Genomic DNA, 17,134 nt, shown 5'->3' with positions numbered 1-17,134 from the left:
TTCTTAATAGCTTTGTCAAAACCACATGAAGTGCATGTGCATTTCGAAACTGCCCCTGTTTCAGTTATATGTTCTGAGGGAGATCTTGGACAGGTGTGCTGATTAATCACTTAGCCACTATTCTGATAATGACTTATTATTATTATTTTGGTAAGGATGTGTGTGAAAAGGCATCCTGTGTTGAGTTGTTAAAAGATAGAAATTAAAAAGGAGATATTTACCAAAGGTTAAGGGCCTAAGAATGGAAACAATCATAATTGTTTTTTTGTTTTTATTAAACAAAGTTGACTTGGAAGATTTGGAAGTAATTACTTAATTTGTGTGTGTGTGTGTGTGTGTGTGTGTGTGTGTGTGTGTGTGTGTGTGTGTGTGTGTGTGTGTGTGTGTGTGTGTGTGTGTGTGTGTGTGTGTGTGTGTGTGTGTGTGTGTGTGTGTCTGTGTGTGTTCTGGCAGTTGAGGGGGGGGGCTTAGCTTTTCTTAGACATAAGTAGGGGGGGCGTAAAGGAAAAGAGGTTGGGAACCACTGTTTTAGAGCTTTGTTTTTCTTCTATTGTAGCTTTATTACATGTATATGCCTTTTGTGTATGTAAGATGATCTCTGTTGTTATCTAATATTGAGGAAATGTAATCCCTATCCCACTTCACTGTGTCACACCAGTTGTCTCACCTCTTGATGACTCATTATTATTTAAGTGATTTCATGAATATATATTGAACCTCCTTAGTTCACTTATAGTAATTCATCCGGAGTTAGGTCAATGGGAGCAAATCATTGCTGTGAATAAAGTAAACTTTGTCTGAATATACACAAACAATGTTCAGTATGATCTGTATGTGGTAATAATCTATCACACCCTAATCACAGAGCAGAACAGCATCATATAACCGCCCAGTAGAGAACAGGCAAATAATAACAAATGATCAAATGAGCATGTGGATCTTACGGCATACAAGATATTCAAAACACTCACATATGAAATACAACAAATTGCTAGGTGTTTACTAGGTTTCCAGATTTCTGAAACACGTTTGCATCAATTGTGGAATTGTTCAGGTTATTTCTGCTGTTATTAAGGCCCACGTCTCTGCCCCTGTTCACATCAAGCCCCACGGTGTCTTTTGGATCGTTATATCTGATCCCAAAAAGACCGTAGATTTTCTTCAGCATCAGGTCGACAATCTCCTCCTCGTCAGAAGGCTGGGTAAGAGAGGAGAGATGACAAAATCATTTTTTTTAGAGTGATAAGAAATGTTGGACTAAAATCTCTTGCTCTCCTACTCACTGCTAATGGCATATTATGGGCTTTGATTTGGATATTTAGTGGGAATGCTGATTCAGCAGCATTCCAACTATTGTTATTCTGTTTTGGCCAAATGTTCAGCTCTTTCAGCTAATGATGGGACTTCTTCAACTTTTTTTCTACTATTTATACTTTTTTAAATAATAAGCTTTTTAACACTATTTTTTAACATTGAAGTCAATGAGAGCGTGCTTCAAATCCTTCAAATCCTTCAAATCCTCTTCTGCTTCAAAATGTATCTCCTCCTACATTCTTTCACCTACAGACGTGATTCAAACTTTAAACTGTTCACAAAATATTCAGGTGTTAGGGGTGTGCTCAGTGTTTTGATATCTTTTACAGTTTTTGTGAAAAAGCTGTTAAAGTTTAGTGTTCATTTCAGGAAATTTTATTTATTAAACAGAGTGTGTATTGCGTGAGCTAGAGTTATTATTTCTCTATAAATTGCTCTCACACTCACAATTTTTACTTGTCATACACAATTTATACATCAAAACGTAGGTATTTTTGTCTAGTTTCAGGCAAATTGACTCAGTTATGTGATATGACTTATACTTTTGGCTCGGTGAGCTTCCAAATGACAAGAGTTCCACATCTTCCTCCATTCGCTGCCCTGTTTAACATTCTCCACATTTCTGAGCGAAACGCAGAGCGAACCACTTTTTTTAAATCGCTGATATGCCCACATTTTTAAGTTTATCAACATAAATTTTATATGCATATGTTCACAAAGGCCTTGTGGTGGTCACGATTACATTATTTGACTGATACCCCTTATCGTTTTAGCAGTCTGAGCCTTTATTTGAGAGCTTGCTCTGTGTCTTTGAATAGCTCCAGTGGGGCACAGCTGACAGTTTCAGCAGGTGACACAATCGTTAACTGATTAAAGATGAAAGAGATCTCATCACAGAGATCAAAGGATGTTTTCACTGGTCATACGTTACCATGACAACACTTTCACAGACAATTGAATTGAATACTACTGGCAGTAATATGAACATTAGTCTATATCTTTTGCGTTCCACTTCTGTTTGTCTGTCTGTCTCTGTCTCTGTCAGATATACACCCTGTCTCTGTCTCTCTGTCTCTCTGTCTCGGTCTGTCTGTCTCTGTCTGTCTGTCTGTCTGTCTGTCTCTGTCTCTCTCTGTCTGTCTGTCTGTTTGTTTCTCTCTGTCTCTGTTTCTCTGTTTGTTTCTCTCTGTCTTGGTCTGTCTGTCTCTGTTTGTTTGTCTCTGTCTGTCTGTCTCTGTCTCTCTGTCTCTGTTTGTTTGTATCTGTCTCTGTCTGTCTGTCTCTGTCTCTCTGTTTGTCTCTCTCTGTCTGTCTGTTTGTTTCTCTCTGTCTCTGTCTGTCTGTCTCTGTCTCTCTCTTTGTTTCTCTCTGTCTCGGTCTGTCTGTCTCTGTTTGTTTGTCTGTCTGTCTGTTTCTGTTTCTCCTTGTCTCTGTCTGTCCATTTCTTTCTTCCTGTCTGTCTGTCTGTTTGTTTGTCTGTCTCTGTCTGTCTGTCTGTTTCTGTTTCTCCTTGTCTCTGTCTGTCTGTCTGTCTGTCTGTCTGTTTCTGTTTCTCCTTGTCTCTGTCTGTCTGTTTCTGTTTCTCACTGTCTCTCTCTCTCTCCCTCCCTCCCTCCCTCTAGTGTAATTTGTGATTTGTGATTTCATCCATGTATATATCCCGCTTCTTTTCAGGCAATATATTCATCTCTCAGCTCTTTAGGGTCATGCTTTTTTGTTCTATGCAATGGATATGTCTGATAATAATACAAAGTATTTATACTTTTAGCCTTTTTAGTCAATTTATTTGACTGCAGGAAATCCATTTTCTAGTTTTCTTTTGAGCCCCCCCCCCCCAGAGAATAACAATGAATCGACAGTTTCCTTTATTCCAGTGGCATCTTGCAGATGTACCATTGCTTTTGTAAAAACGTTTTTTTATTTTTTATTTTATGCTGAGAATGAAGAGAGGTTTTCAAAATCCTGTTCCAGTTGCAGTTACTATGCAACCGCACCGGGAAGTGTTATTGTTGTGTTATCTCTCCTTATTGTCACCTGTGAATGTTATTAGAAATCCCTGAAAGCCCTCAAAGTCTCTTGAGTTGATCTGGCTAATTACAGAACACATGACATCAGCAGACTCACTGCACGCATAACAAACGTCTTCTCGCTCCTCAGCCAGTCACAGGCCACCAGCCTCTGTCAGTGTTAAGCTAAATATAAGCAAAGCTTGTTCTTACAGCAACAACAAGTCGGTCGATTTGGAACTACGCTGTCCTTGTGCTCTAGCTGAGTGGTTCCCAACCTTTTTCCTTGAGGGACCCCTTTTCTATCATTGAGTAAAATGACAACTCCTGACTTTACTTACTGTACAATTAAACCCAAATAGTGACAATAACTGCAGGAACTTTGTGTAAAACAAGCAATTTGGATGATTTTTTAGCAGATTATTTCCTGGCAATATTGAATCAGTGGTCTGCTGGGGCAGTGCCATTGCAGTGGCAGACAGGAAAAGACTGGACAGGCTGACTAAGAAGGCCAGCTCTGTTCTTGGTTGCCCCCTTGATGCCGTGGAGGTGGTGGAAGACAGGAGGATAGTGGCCAAATTATCCTCCATGATGGACGACTCCTCCCACCCCATGCAGGACACTCTGTCAGCACTGAACAGCTCCTTCAGTGACAGGCTGCTGCACCTGCACTGCATCACAGAGAGATACCGCAGGTCTTTGCTGCCTGCTGCTGTCAGACTCTACAATCAGCACTGCTCCCAGTAGACCACATGGACAAAACGCACACACCAGGGCTGATAAAACGTGCAATAAAACATGTGACTGTGCAATTACTGTAAAATACATTTTACTATTTAATATTTACTCTCTTTAATTATATTTATTATTGTTTGTTTATCTGTCTTTTACTTTTCCTCGTATCCCTTGCTGCTGCAACAGTGTGAATTTCCCCATTGTGGGATTAATAAAGGATTTTGAATCTTGAATCACAGATTAGTTTTCCTGTAATTCTTTAGGATTTTTAAATACAATACTCTGTATTATGCATTTTATTTTTTAAACAATCATACTTTAGGTTTTTTTTTTATGCCAAATGTAGTGATTTCTACTCCCTTGGCCATGGTTCTATGCTCTTTGGTTGTTTTAACGGCGGACTTTTCTAATGCAGGACGAGGCTGTTTAGCATAGAGGGAAGGATCTGTAGATATAGCTTGTGTTGAGGTCTTCACCATGCACCATCCTTATCTTTTAAGGTTTTTGTGAGTTTAAATAGTTAACCAACCCCTAACTGCGTATGTGTAAATACCAACGGAGTTATCTATGTACCCTAATTCCTGACTGACCAATTGTGTTTTCTTCTTTTTTTGTTTCACTATTATTTATTTCTGTTTTGTAATTTCCTTTGTTCTTTGTTGATATTGCTCGCTTGGTGGTTTATTGTCTTGAATATGATGTGTCTTTTTGATTGTGAATTAAAAAAAACACAATACAAAGAAGAAATAACATTGAGTGAAACAAATTAATTTACCCCTAGGGATTAATAAAGTAATTATTGCCCTTCTATAGTTTTTAATTAATTACAAAAACATCACACATACTCATATATTTACAATTTCAGCAGTTAAGTGACAATATGTGATGGTTGGCACACACTCCAAAGAAAACTGCAGCTGCCACAGAATAATAAAAAAGAGGTGAGAAACTAAATATTTAAAGGAGCAATTATGCCAAGGACAGGCTGGCGATGTGAACCGGATCAGTTGTTCAAGCTTTTTCAGTGTGCCAGGAGTGATGAGGGTCTGGACTTGGCAGCAGCTGTAGCGTGAAGAAGCAGGTACAGGTACAATCTGAGTTTCCTTGGCGTCTCTGATGAAATCTGGAATTTCAGCCGCATAGCTTGGACAGCAGCAGCATTTAGAGGGCATAATGAGGCAGCTGGCTATTTGTTGGAATTTTCAATACTTTCATATGGATTTTGTATGTAGTCAAGCACCTATACGTGTGATTTGCAGTTGTCTTTGTAGAAAGCCTTGCTTGTTAAGTTGTTTTTTTGCTATGCTCGGAAAAACGTGCATGAAATAGTTTTACACCAGACTTCTAGCTAGATTTCATGATACACTCTGAACTGAGAGCTCTAGCTTTGTAGAATATTAGTAAATTTTGCTACAACTAAAATGATTTGATCAACCCTGATATATACAGTGGGGAGAACAAGTATTTGATACACTACCGATTTTGAGGTTTTCCTACTTACAAAGCATGTAGAGGTCTGTAAGTTTTATCATAGGTACACTTCAACTGTGAGAGACGGAATCTAAAACAAAAATCCAGAAAATCACATTGTATGATTTTTAAATAATTAATTTGCATTTTATTGCATGACATAAGTATTTGATCACCTACCAACCAATACGAATTCCAGCTCTCACAGACCTGTTAGTTTTTCTTTAAGAAGCTCTCCTGTTCTCCACTCATTACCTGTATTAACTGCACCTGTTTGAACTTGTTACCTGTATAAAAGACACCTGTCCACACACTCAATCAAACAGACTCCAACCTCTCCACAATGGCCAAGACCAGAGAGCTGTGTAAGGACATCAGGGATAAAATTGTAGACCTGCACAAGGCTGGAATGGGCTACAGGACAATAGGCAAGCAGCTTGGTGAGAAGGCAACAACTGTTGGCGCAATTATTAGAAAATGGAAGAAGTTCAAGATGACGGTCAAGCTCCCTCGGTCTGGGGCTCCATGCAAGATCTCACCTCGTGGGGCATCAATGATCATGAGGAAAGTGAGGGATCAGCCCAGAACTACATGACAGGACCTGGTCAATGACCTGAGGAGAGCTGGGACCACAGTCTCAAAGAAAACCATTAGTAACACACTACGCCGTCATGGATTAAAATCCTGCAGCGCACGCAAGGTCCCCCTGCACAAGCCAGCGCATGTCCAGGCCTGTCTGAAGTTTGCCAATGACCATCTGGATGATCCAGAGGAGGAATGGGAGAAGGTCATGTGTTCTGATGAGACAAAAATAGAGCTTTTTGGTCTAAACTCCACTCGCCGTGTTTGGAGGAAGAAGAAGAATGAGTACAAACCCAAGAACACCATCCCAACCGTGAAGCATGGAGGTGGAAACATCATTCTTTGGGGATGCTTTTCTGTAAAGGGGACAGGACGACTGCACCGTATTGAGGGGAGGATGGATGGGGCCATGTATCGCGAGATCTTGGCCAACAACCTCCTTCCCTCAGTAAGAACATTGAAGATGGGTAGTGGCTGGGTCTTCCAGCATGACAACGACCCGAAACACACAGCCAGGGCAACTAAGGAGTGGCTCCGTAAGAAGTATCTCAAGGTCATGGAGTGGCCTAGCCAGTCTCCAGACCTGAACCCAATAGAAAATCTTTGGAGGGAGCTGAAAGTCCGTATTGCCCAGCAACAGCCCCGAAACCTGAAGGATCTGGAGGTCTGTATGGAGGAGTGGGCCAAAATCCCTGCTGCAGTGTGTGCAAACCTGGTCAAGAACTACAGTAAATGTATGATCTCTGTAAATGCAAACAAAGGTTTCTGTACAAAATATTAAGTTCTGCTTTTCTGATGTATCAAATACTTATGTCATGCAATAAAATGCAAATTAATTACTTAAAAATCATACAATGTGATTTTCTGGTTTTTTGTTTTAGATTCCATCACTCACATTTGAAGAGTACCTATGATAAAAATTACAGACTTCTACATGCTTTGTAAGTAGGAAAACCTACAAAATCGGCAGTGTATCAAATACTTCTCCCCACTGTATCTTGCAGACAGGGTTGGGGAACCCCTAACTGGCATATTTGTTTGTACAGTACTGTATTCCCTTTAACAGTATGATCTGTATCAAAACAATTTAGAGAAAAGATTAGACTTACTTATTTTTATTAAACCTTGATTAGTTGCTTTAAAATAATGACTTGTGATAAATGTTACCTTGTGATATATTTGCTCCTGCTTGAATGCTATGATGATCACTGAGACGAAGAGATTGAGCACCACGAACGTCATGAACACAATACAGGAACCAAAGATTAGTCCACTGAACACGGGGCTGCAGTCAATGACCTGGCGAACAATGCATCAGTGAGACATCAATATCACATTGAGCTGAAAAATCCTTTATTGGTTAGAGATTCTGCAGTATGCCCTTATTGTTACTCCAGAAAAACAATTATATATAAGTATTTACATAGGGGATCTCACGTACCTCGTCATAGTTAAAAATGCCTATCTGCAAACTGACGATGGTCACGAGAGCGTCCAACCAAGTTCTGTAAGAGGACAGCTGCCAGCCATACATCACGTTGCACTAGAAAGAGATGAACAGAGGAACCACTAAAATCATTTCGGTCTATCTAGGGGTTTTAAGTTTACTAGGGGTTTCAATTTTAATTAAATAGACCATTTTGGAGATAATGGACTCGGCCATTGGGAGGTTAACCTATTTTTTTCTCCCTGCTACTCTTTCCCTAAAAATGTAATTGAATTTAAAGTTTAATTTTAAACTTTACTTACTTACAGTACGTATCCTGGCATTTACAGGACAACTTCAAGATAAAATATAATAAAAGTTATATTTTGAGGGGAACTCTAAACACCAATGACTCAGACAATAGCAGTGACATAATATTCTCACCCGTGTACTGAATAAAAGCTGGAAAGATTTTGATCTTTGTGAAAGTGAAAGTCTTGTTAAAGGGGGAAGATACTCACCGTAATGGAATACGCCAGGAGCATGATCACAATGAGCACAAGGTAACAGGTTATATCGCTCCAGGCCCGCTGCAGTGCAGCCGTGATCATGTTCATCTTGGGGTTCAGTTGGAGCAGGTGCCACAGTTTGAAGCTGGCGAGCAGGACCAGGAAGGCGATCAGATACTGGAGCGTTGAGTCTGCTTTAGCTGTGTCGTAAAAACTGGCAAATCTACATACACAGTGAAGATGATCACAAATAGGAGAAAAAGCAGCTTAGGCATAGTGTTGCTTTGAGCTAAATGCTAACATTAGCATTATAAATTGCTAAAGTTCTGGAGCCTATTAATATTTCCATGTTCACCATCTTAGCTAGGCATGCTAGCTAATTAGCACTAAACACAAAGTACAGGCTGATGGGGAATGTCAATTGGACAAATTAAAAGGTTGGCCTGATGATGACACTAGATGGGGGATGTGTTCATGTTGCAAGATGTGTGTTTTGTGGGTTATTAAAAGATAAACAACTGTTAGTCAAAAAACCGACCCTCCCAAAGCTGCTAGCATGGCTAAAAAGCATTAGAAAGCCAACATCTAACCACAATATAAAGCCCACAGCACATCAACAATTTTATTTTTTGCATGCCCTACAAACTAAGGAGCAAACCTAAGGTTTAGTACAGTGTATGCAAGTCTCACTTGTCTTTGTGGTTTTGGTAGTAGGTCATATCACGGTTCCCAAGCAGGGTCCTCTTGATGAAGACAGCCATGGCGCTCCAGCTCAAAAAGATAATAGTCAGTTCAAGAAGGTTCCATCTACTCCTGAAGTAAGCCCACCGCTGCTGCTTAATTAATTTGCCCTGCCATTAAAACAAAAGAGAGGGTTGTCATATGTAACAGCAGCTAGTTTGTGTGCATGACCATGGGTTTGTGCTGTTAGTTGCATAGGAAAACAGTAACATAAGTAAGAAATATGTTTGGAACCATGTTTGGAAATGTGCACAAATAAACCAAAAATAGTGATTTGTGTCTGTTGCCGAAACATTAATGTTGTAATAATAATGTAATAATATAATGAGGGCTTAACAGGTTCCACTAAACACTCACTTTCTGTATAGGCACTTTAAATAATATAATCCTGAAATATATGTTTTCAGAAAAAAATATTAATTTTTAGAATATTTAAGCATATCATTTAAGCATAATTAAAAGGCTGGGTGCTTACTAGTCAAACAGCACAGGAAGGACAAACAGTGTGACCTTATTGTCTCAGAAATTGTGAATTGTAAATGTGTAACCAAAATGGCCCTGAAGACAGAAAAGTATAATTGAGATATGACTCAGTGCTGAACTAAAAACTGTACTGTAGAAGAACATGGAGCAGTGGTTATGACCCAAAGAGCTGTTATATGGAAGAAAATTACAGAGGATATTAGTGCTATTACATCCTCACAACAACGGCAACAACAGCAACAACATCAACAACGCATTACCTTTAATGTCTACAGATATTTCTCCTTTATGTAATAATTTAATAGGTGTATACTCAAAGGGGGCAATCTAGTGTCCTGTTTCATTTATCTGGGTGAAAGATTCAAAGGAATCATGGGTGGGGCGTAATAAGGTGCTTGCTCTAAATCAGCTGTAAATTGCTTTTGGATGTACATGCAAATCAGTTACTGAACGTTTGATGAGTTAACCAAATGCAGTTTTAACACAGTGGCTTCATCAGCAATTCAGCCTCACATTAATCTCTCCAACATCTGTAACAAACAGTGGTGTGTCCAGGGAAACCAAATAGGTACATGGATAACAACCAAGCAATGAATGCGGCTGTGAGCACATATGTGGTAGTCGTGTTAGTGTGTACCTGCAAGAACATGTAGTAGACAATGAAAAGCAGGTACACGATCTCAGCCACCATAACGAGGAAGTAAAGACCATCAGGTGATTGGTAAAGACGAACACTATGCAGCTCACTGGTGAACTGAAACGCTCCTATGAAAACAAGAGGAACAATTTTGTTCAAACACATGCAGGCTAGCATGATCTCATTCATATAGTGTCCTGTATATCGATGTGAAGGTAGGAAAAGTGAATAAAATCCCAAACTGAAATTGCAGTCCGATTGTAAGAAGCAACACAATCAAACAGTATTGTGTAAGATGCACAAACCTCTAGCATACATGCATCACATCTGCATCTTAGACAAAGCAGTGATTGCATGTTTGTGCTTTTCAAATGAAACACTCAACCTTACCTACAGCTGTGGTCTCCAGGAAGAGTGTGACGATGCAGAAGAGGTTCACATTAGCATTATAAACGGTGAACTCGACAAAGATTGCCCTTGTGTAAATATCCAGCCATGTGTTCCTGAACAGATACTCAAGAGTGCTGTAAATGAAATATTCAAGAATATTTTCTTTAATGAAGCCCTTCTGTTTCTTACATCAGCTTTGTTAAAAATTATTATATCAAATATTTACATCTCTCACATTTTCAATGTTAATATATTGATTGATAAATCTGAGGGTCATTGAATCTATTTAGCCCACTGAGAATAATTTAAACTCACAGCCCATTCAAAAAACAAAAGATTATCTTTGCCTTTATAAGCATTTCATTTTGCTGATGTAGGTACCTGCGGGCATTTTGTGAATCCGGGCCGAGCTCCGTTACAAAGCCACCGCCCCTGTAGAGCACCAGTTTGCCCCAGACAGCATAAGCTCTGAGCTGAGCCTGTGTCTGGTACGTCCACGGGCTGGAGGTGCTCGTAGAGATATTATCCTTGGCAGACTGGCTCCAGCCAGGGCCATAGGAGCCCATGTCCTCCACCTCCCACGAGTATGGAGCGTGACAGTCTGGTACGAACTGGAGCATGGGGCCTGCAATCTGACAGGAGTTCTTCTGCACTCTCACTTGACGAAGACGGGCATTACCCACTAGCTTGGAGTTTCCATCTGTGATAAATCCTGGAACACAGCATTTTACAGTTTGTTTGTTGTAACTCAGGCAGTGCTGAATGAAAGCAGGGGTTTAGGTGTGGGGTCTCTGTATGTTAAACATTTAACCTCTTTGGCCAGTTAGCTGGGTGAAACACCCCTGAAATGATCTTTGGATCATTTCAGGGGTATTTCACCCAGATAATTCTTCTGAACTAGGGTCTGTTTGCATTTGTGTATAACATTTTCATAACTCCCAACTTGTCACTTGCGATTGTACTTCAATATTGTGAATGATTGCCATTCAGAACATGCTAAAAATCTTGTGCAATACTGGGCTAACTTAACCCAGTACCAATGGGTTGACCAATGTTCTGAGCAGGTGTTATTGTTTTTATATCACTGTTGGGTTATTTAGCCAAGCTCAAGTCCTCCTCCTTAAAACTGTCACAAATGTATTATTAGTTGTACAAATTGATGTGCATATTAAGCTGGGCATTTTTATTAATCCTGTATGTTAACTTGGAAGACTCATGCTTCGCGTTTTAATTCCTTAAATTGCCTTTTTTTCATTAGAACCTGCAACTTCTTTGCTCACACACTGTACCAATCAGTCAACTGCTAAAGATGATGGTGCCCAGACTGAGCGTAAGCATGGAACCCCAGTACGTTTTTTTTGTCCAATTGACAATTTTTCAAACAAGTTGTTGCATCCTGTACAATTTTTACAAAAAGAGAGAAAGGCTGTGTTACTTTGTGCAAATGAACAAACATAAGAATGAAAAAAAAAAAATATATGTAAATTGCTGGAAGATGCAGTCAGACAATATGGTCTGTCTGTTCTTGTTTTTATGTCACAGCAGTCTCACGAGAACATTTGGCCACAACATGGAAATGACTGCTCCAGTAATATTACAACAACCTCACTACAGTTTATAACCATGAGGTCTTTTGCCATGAGGGAAATTGGACAGTGGAACTGCCCAAACGGCAAGACATAATATGTTTAGTTTAGTCTGCCTGACTCATTGATCCTCTATCTGACTGAGGTTTTATGCAAGTTAGAATAAATGGCCCCCACCATGGCTCTGAAATATCACAGTAGCTTTACTGTGTATTGATAAATCCATGGTGCTGTCTGTGGTGCTGAAGCAGCAGGCTGATTTGTAATTGCGACCTTTCCTCTAAGTCGTTTATGGGCCGATTCCCCCTGTTAAACATTTACAAATCGTAAATCAGATGGGAGCCACCAATTTGGGGCTGAAATCAGGCTTAACCCATACATTGTCTGTGCAGTTTTAGTTTTAAAAACGCAAAGGATGCACATATTGTTAACAATCTGTAACAAACCGTGGCATTTAAGTATGAAAGAGCCGGAGTAGATTGTAACTGTTCAAAAAACATACAGTACCATAACCCCATAACCCAACATTAATACAAAAACACTGAGTCATAACAAGCCATTATCTTGGGTGTTTTTCTACCCATTTGGTACTGGGTAAAGTTAACCCACGAATGAATTAATTATGTGTGGGGGCAAATACAGTCATGCTGTAGTATCTTTAAAGAAATACAGTTTCCCCAGCTGTGGAGTTGATTGTTGCTTTACTCCACAGCATGAAAGCGAAAAGTCTGGTTTTCTGGAGAGCAACCAAGGTTTTTAACAGCTTTCACAGCAACAAACTTTTGGCACATGACTTTGGTCTTACAAAAGAAGCAAAAAAAAAAGCTGCTTTGACACAAGGCAATGAAACATATTAATTAACTGCTTGTGTATTATAGGAATTCAGAAAAACACTGCAGAAACCACAAACCTTTCTTGTAGCTCGGACACAAAATGATTACTATGATCACTTGTTTTACCTCTGCATGAGGGATGCATTATTACCTGGATAAACTCCAAAAAGGTTACTTAGTAGCGATGTGTTGGTCCAAGTGAACACATCCCCAAGACTCATGCTGTCTGAGATGCCTCCACTGAAGCTATCCTGGATGTGCTGCTTCAGGAAGAAGGCATTGGGATCTCTTTGGCCGTACGCCACCAGCAGCAACATCCACATAAACCCCATGTAAGCTGCAACAAATGGGTAGTTTAGAGGTTTCCAAATTTACCATGCAATAACAGAGCTGGGGATTTGAGTCAGTTAAAATTAATTTAAAGCAGATGCTGCAATATTTGAGGAAACTGGGAGCTGGGAAATATTTGATGTCTACGGCCAGAGAACAACGCATAATTTAAAGATTAAAAATAATTTCATGAAAATACATGACTGATGACCTTTCCTAATTTATATTCATTATTTTTCAGCTTGTTAGCATTATTTATGACCGCAACGTAGGCCTTTGTCATGGCAGAAATTTTAGTGTCTGAAATCTGTGTTTGCTTTTAAATAAACTGCAGCCTGTAATTGGCAGACTTTTTAATTGCATTGCATTATTTGATCGCAAAATTAATTTCAGTGTAAAATTAAAATAAAGTTGTATGTTTTTAGTTGTATCTTATTGATAAAAATGATACATATACTTTGACTGTTGGCCAAAGAACAGTGTTTCTACTTACTCAAAATCTTCTTGAGGAGGACAAAGGCTTTCTGTTCCATAATCATGTTCCTTCTCATCTTCTCAATATCTGCAGGAGGAGGCGGCTCATAGAGACTTCTCTCCCATCTGACTAGTTTTTGGTCCTTACAATCACCTGTGGACAAAGAGTTAATTGCCTGTTTGCTGTAACACCTGCATATTTCTAATGATGCAGACGTCAAAATTTGAGATCAATAAAGTGTATTTTGTTGGTGTTCACCTAGATTTCTATAATTTTCTTCAACCGCCACATTTTGAAAATCTTCCTCATCAATTTTCTTTGTTACAAGTGCAAAGAAGACTGCAAGAAATAGCACCTGTGGTAAAAGGCATGACCATAAGTAAATACATGACGTTTTTCAAATTGAATTTTTAGCATGTCCTGATGAAAAATGATTTCTGTAGGTAAGTTTAAACTATGAGAAAACTATGACATTAAGCTTTCTTAAACAACAAAATTCATAGTATTTTAAATACTGAGCTACTAGTGAGGTATGAAGAGGGAACGGCAGTTACTTATTACCTTCAATGGCTGAATGACGAGGATACTCTGAAAAAAGGAGACAATCATGGACACCAACCAGCTCACAGAGCGTTCCTTCCCAAATTTCAATCCATAAAGCATCGTGAAATATCCTGCTACAAAACTGCTCGAGATCATGAGCAGCCAGCCGACAAAAACAAACCACCAGGGTAGCCCTCCATGACAGCACCCCCTTTTCTTCAGACTACCATCACCCTCAGTGCTGTCTGCAGGGCTCAACCTGCAAATGAAAGCAGTGAAAAAAAAAGCATTTCCTTAAATACAGCTCATCTATGAAGTGTTATTACTGCAGTTCACTTGAGTAACTGATACATACATCTTAAAAAGATACCACACGAAATTATGGTTTTGTAAGTTCTAGCCCATTATCCACGTTGTGTATTCCTTAATGAATAGTTCAAGATTGGAACAGATGAGAAAATCAACACCACTCTCATGTTTGTTTGCATATGAAGCTACAGCTATCTTAGCTTAGCTTAGCATAGCATAAAGACTGGAAGCGGTTGTGGTTTTACGGAGGGTTTCACTCTGTAACAATTTGTTATTATAGTAATAGTTATAGTTCCACCAAATAAAGCTCATAGAACCCCAACTCATTGGTGTTACATATGTTTGTGTACCAATGGAACAAACAAGATATAGAGGCGTTGGTAGGTTGTTGATTTTTTAAAAACTTTGGACAGAGCCAGGCTAGTTGTTTTCCCCTGCTTCCAGGCTTTGTGCTAAGCTACTGTAACTCTAGCTTCACTTTAAAAGCAATCAGAGTGGTATGAATCTTCTCATCTAAGTCTTGGCCAGAAAGTCAATAAGCATATTTCCCAAAATGTTGAATTTGTACAATTTGTTTTACAAACTAATTAGTAATTTCTATAATCGGTCATTCTTAAAGGAATTTAAGAAACAGAGGGGCAGTGGAAAGCATCCTGACTGGAAACATTACAAATTGGCATGGGATGTGCATGGCCCAGGGCTCTGCACCGGGTGACTGAAACCACCCAGAACATCACTGGTATCCATGTACCGAGTTCTCAGTGAAACCGGTGAGGTGAGGTGCCTGCACAGAGCCCAAAGGATACTAAAAGACAACACCCATCCCAACAACAGCCTGTTCACCCTGCTGCAGTCTGGCAAGCAAATTAGACTGGTTGTACCACCAGCTTCTTTCATCAAGCTGGGAGACTCGTACTCCACCTGCATTTTTTTTCCAATTATCATAAAGGGACTGTACCTTGCATCTTGTTGTGCAACCCTGTGATTTTCAGAACTGCTGTCCAATCTGCAATGGAATTCCATTCGTTTTCAACATACAAAGAAAAGAAAAAAATTGGCCGCCCGACCTGAAAAATGTGTGACAGTTGACAGTGAAGTTCTATTTAATGACAAATGGTATTAAAGTTGTGGGCACAGGGCTGGGACCATAACCCGTAAACACAATGCTTATCAGCAGCTACTTTCTTATCTTGGAAGTCAAAAGAGTTCTTAAAAAGCACAACTAAAAACAGTTTCCAAAGTGGTAACCATAAGCAACTGCATTATCCTGTGTGAAAAATTACTATGATAGAATGAGAAAGACAAATAAACATAAATGAACATGAAGGCAATTCCTTCTTCACTTTAAGGGCTATCAAGTGACTTTCAGGCTCTGACATATCCTGGAAAGGAGAAATAAATATACACAGTTTGTATATAAGGAGCTAGCACATGCAAATCCACCATTGTGGTATTTTTAATGAGTGACTTCTGTACTTCTTCTGGGTGAGTTCATCCGGGTTAACACAGCTGAATGTGAAGAGCTGATCTTGGAGATGTCCCTTCATGTCCTGGACCTGCTGCATAGCCTGGCTGTAGCTGTGTGGGGCGGGGAAGCCGGAGGGTCCCAGCAGGATCAGCTCTTTGTCAATGTGACACAGCTGCCGGTAGAGATACTTGGCTTTGTTGCTTTGCTTTTGAATCCCCTCCTCTGTTGACCCAGGATGCATATTAGCACTGCCTTCTGAAAATGCACATCATTTCTGACTTGGTAAACTGTGTCTACCTTGTTACTGGTGGCAGTTATTAAGAATTTAGGCACATGTTGTATGTATAAGAAAGTGAAGTAACCTTTTTGCATGACACCATTCCTGCAAATTTGACTGCTGGACCATTTGTGCAGTTTGCGTTTGATCGTCTCAAACAGTCATTGTAGCAACTGTATCTTAGCTACATGCTAGCTAGCAACGGATGCACTGACCCTGTGTATGACTATGTTTGTGTTCAGCTAAACCTCTGAAGGAAGTTTCTGAAGTCACCAGAAACTTTGGTTTTTCGGTTCTTTTCCTTTAATCTCTTCTCTTCTTTTTTTCTCTACTCACAGTACTTTTATGAAGCAGATTCATGAGCATTTCACACAAGTTGAAGCCTTTTGAACTCACTCCGACTGCGTCCTATTGTGTTTTTCCATGAACTTGGTATGTAATCTTGACTCCTCTAAAAATTGCCTTGTGCTCTTTCTGAACACAGTGAACTGTACCAAACCGTATGTGATGCTTCTGTTTACATTCTAAGATAAAACAGATACGTACTTCTGTTCTGGGAAGTAAGATTTGTGCTTCTTATTTTCTTTCTGATAATATAATACATTTTTGGCTTTGTTCTCAAATTCTACACAATATTACATAAGAAAATGGCACATTTTGCACACTATGACTATTGACTTTTTAAAGAAGTGTGTGTTCTCAAATTTTTACATAAAAAATAATTAAAGTACGATCTGGAGATGAGATGAAGTGAACTGGATAGAATTACATTTACTGACATTTATATTTTAGAATGGGTGGAAACCCTCAATATCAAGCTTCTTAAAAGAAATATTGAAAGAAATCTGTGAAAAGTATCAGGCTAAGCTGAGGAGAACAGACATTTGCTTGGAAAGGGGACAGGGCTTCAGCTCTCTATTAACCCTTGTGTGGTCCTTGGGTCAGATTTGACACATTTTCAAAGTTTTTTATCAGAAATATGGGTTTCTTTTTAACCAAATTGCCCCAAAATAACTTGGA

At 39.3% G+C, this 17,134-nt stretch overlaps 1 protein-coding gene across 1 annotated transcript in view; it reads right to left on the bottom strand.

Annotated features, from left to right (window-relative positions):
- Positions 1-316: 316 nt before the first annotated feature.
- LOC144525806 (polycystin-1-like protein 2) overlaps positions 317-17,134 on the bottom strand; it is a 51,837-nt gene continuing 35,019 nt past the window's right edge. The window contains exons 32-44 of the mRNA XM_078262871.1: positions 15,846-16,092; positions 14,079-14,319; positions 13,776-13,872; positions 13,536-13,670; positions 12,864-13,049; positions 10,675-11,005; positions 10,294-10,427; positions 9,904-10,031; positions 8,733-8,893; positions 8,055-8,265; positions 7,549-7,650; positions 7,275-7,406; positions 317-1,198 (exon numbers count right to left, since the gene is read on the bottom strand). Coding sequence (XP_078118997.1) covers positions 992-1,198; positions 7,275-7,406; positions 7,549-7,650; positions 8,055-8,265; positions 8,733-8,893; positions 9,904-10,031; positions 10,294-10,427; positions 10,675-11,005; positions 12,864-13,049; positions 13,536-13,670; positions 13,776-13,872; positions 14,079-14,319; positions 15,846-16,092 — 2,312 coding nt within the window. The 3' untranslated portion in view covers positions 317-991. The remainder of the gene's footprint in view (positions 1,199-7,274; positions 7,407-7,548; positions 7,651-8,054; positions 8,266-8,732; positions 8,894-9,903; positions 10,032-10,293; positions 10,428-10,674; positions 11,006-12,863; positions 13,050-13,535; positions 13,671-13,775; positions 13,873-14,078; positions 14,320-15,845; positions 16,093-17,134) is intronic.

The sequence above is a fragment of the Sander vitreus genome, chromosome 11 (genome assembly GCF_031162955.1).
Source record: "Sander vitreus isolate 19-12246 chromosome 11, sanVit1, whole genome shotgun sequence".
NCBI classification, from domain to species: Eukaryota; Metazoa; Chordata; class Actinopteri; order Perciformes; family Percidae; genus Sander; species Sander vitreus.
The sequence above is the reverse complement of the archived record's forward strand: the minus strand, read 5'-3'. Positions and strand labels throughout refer to the sequence as shown.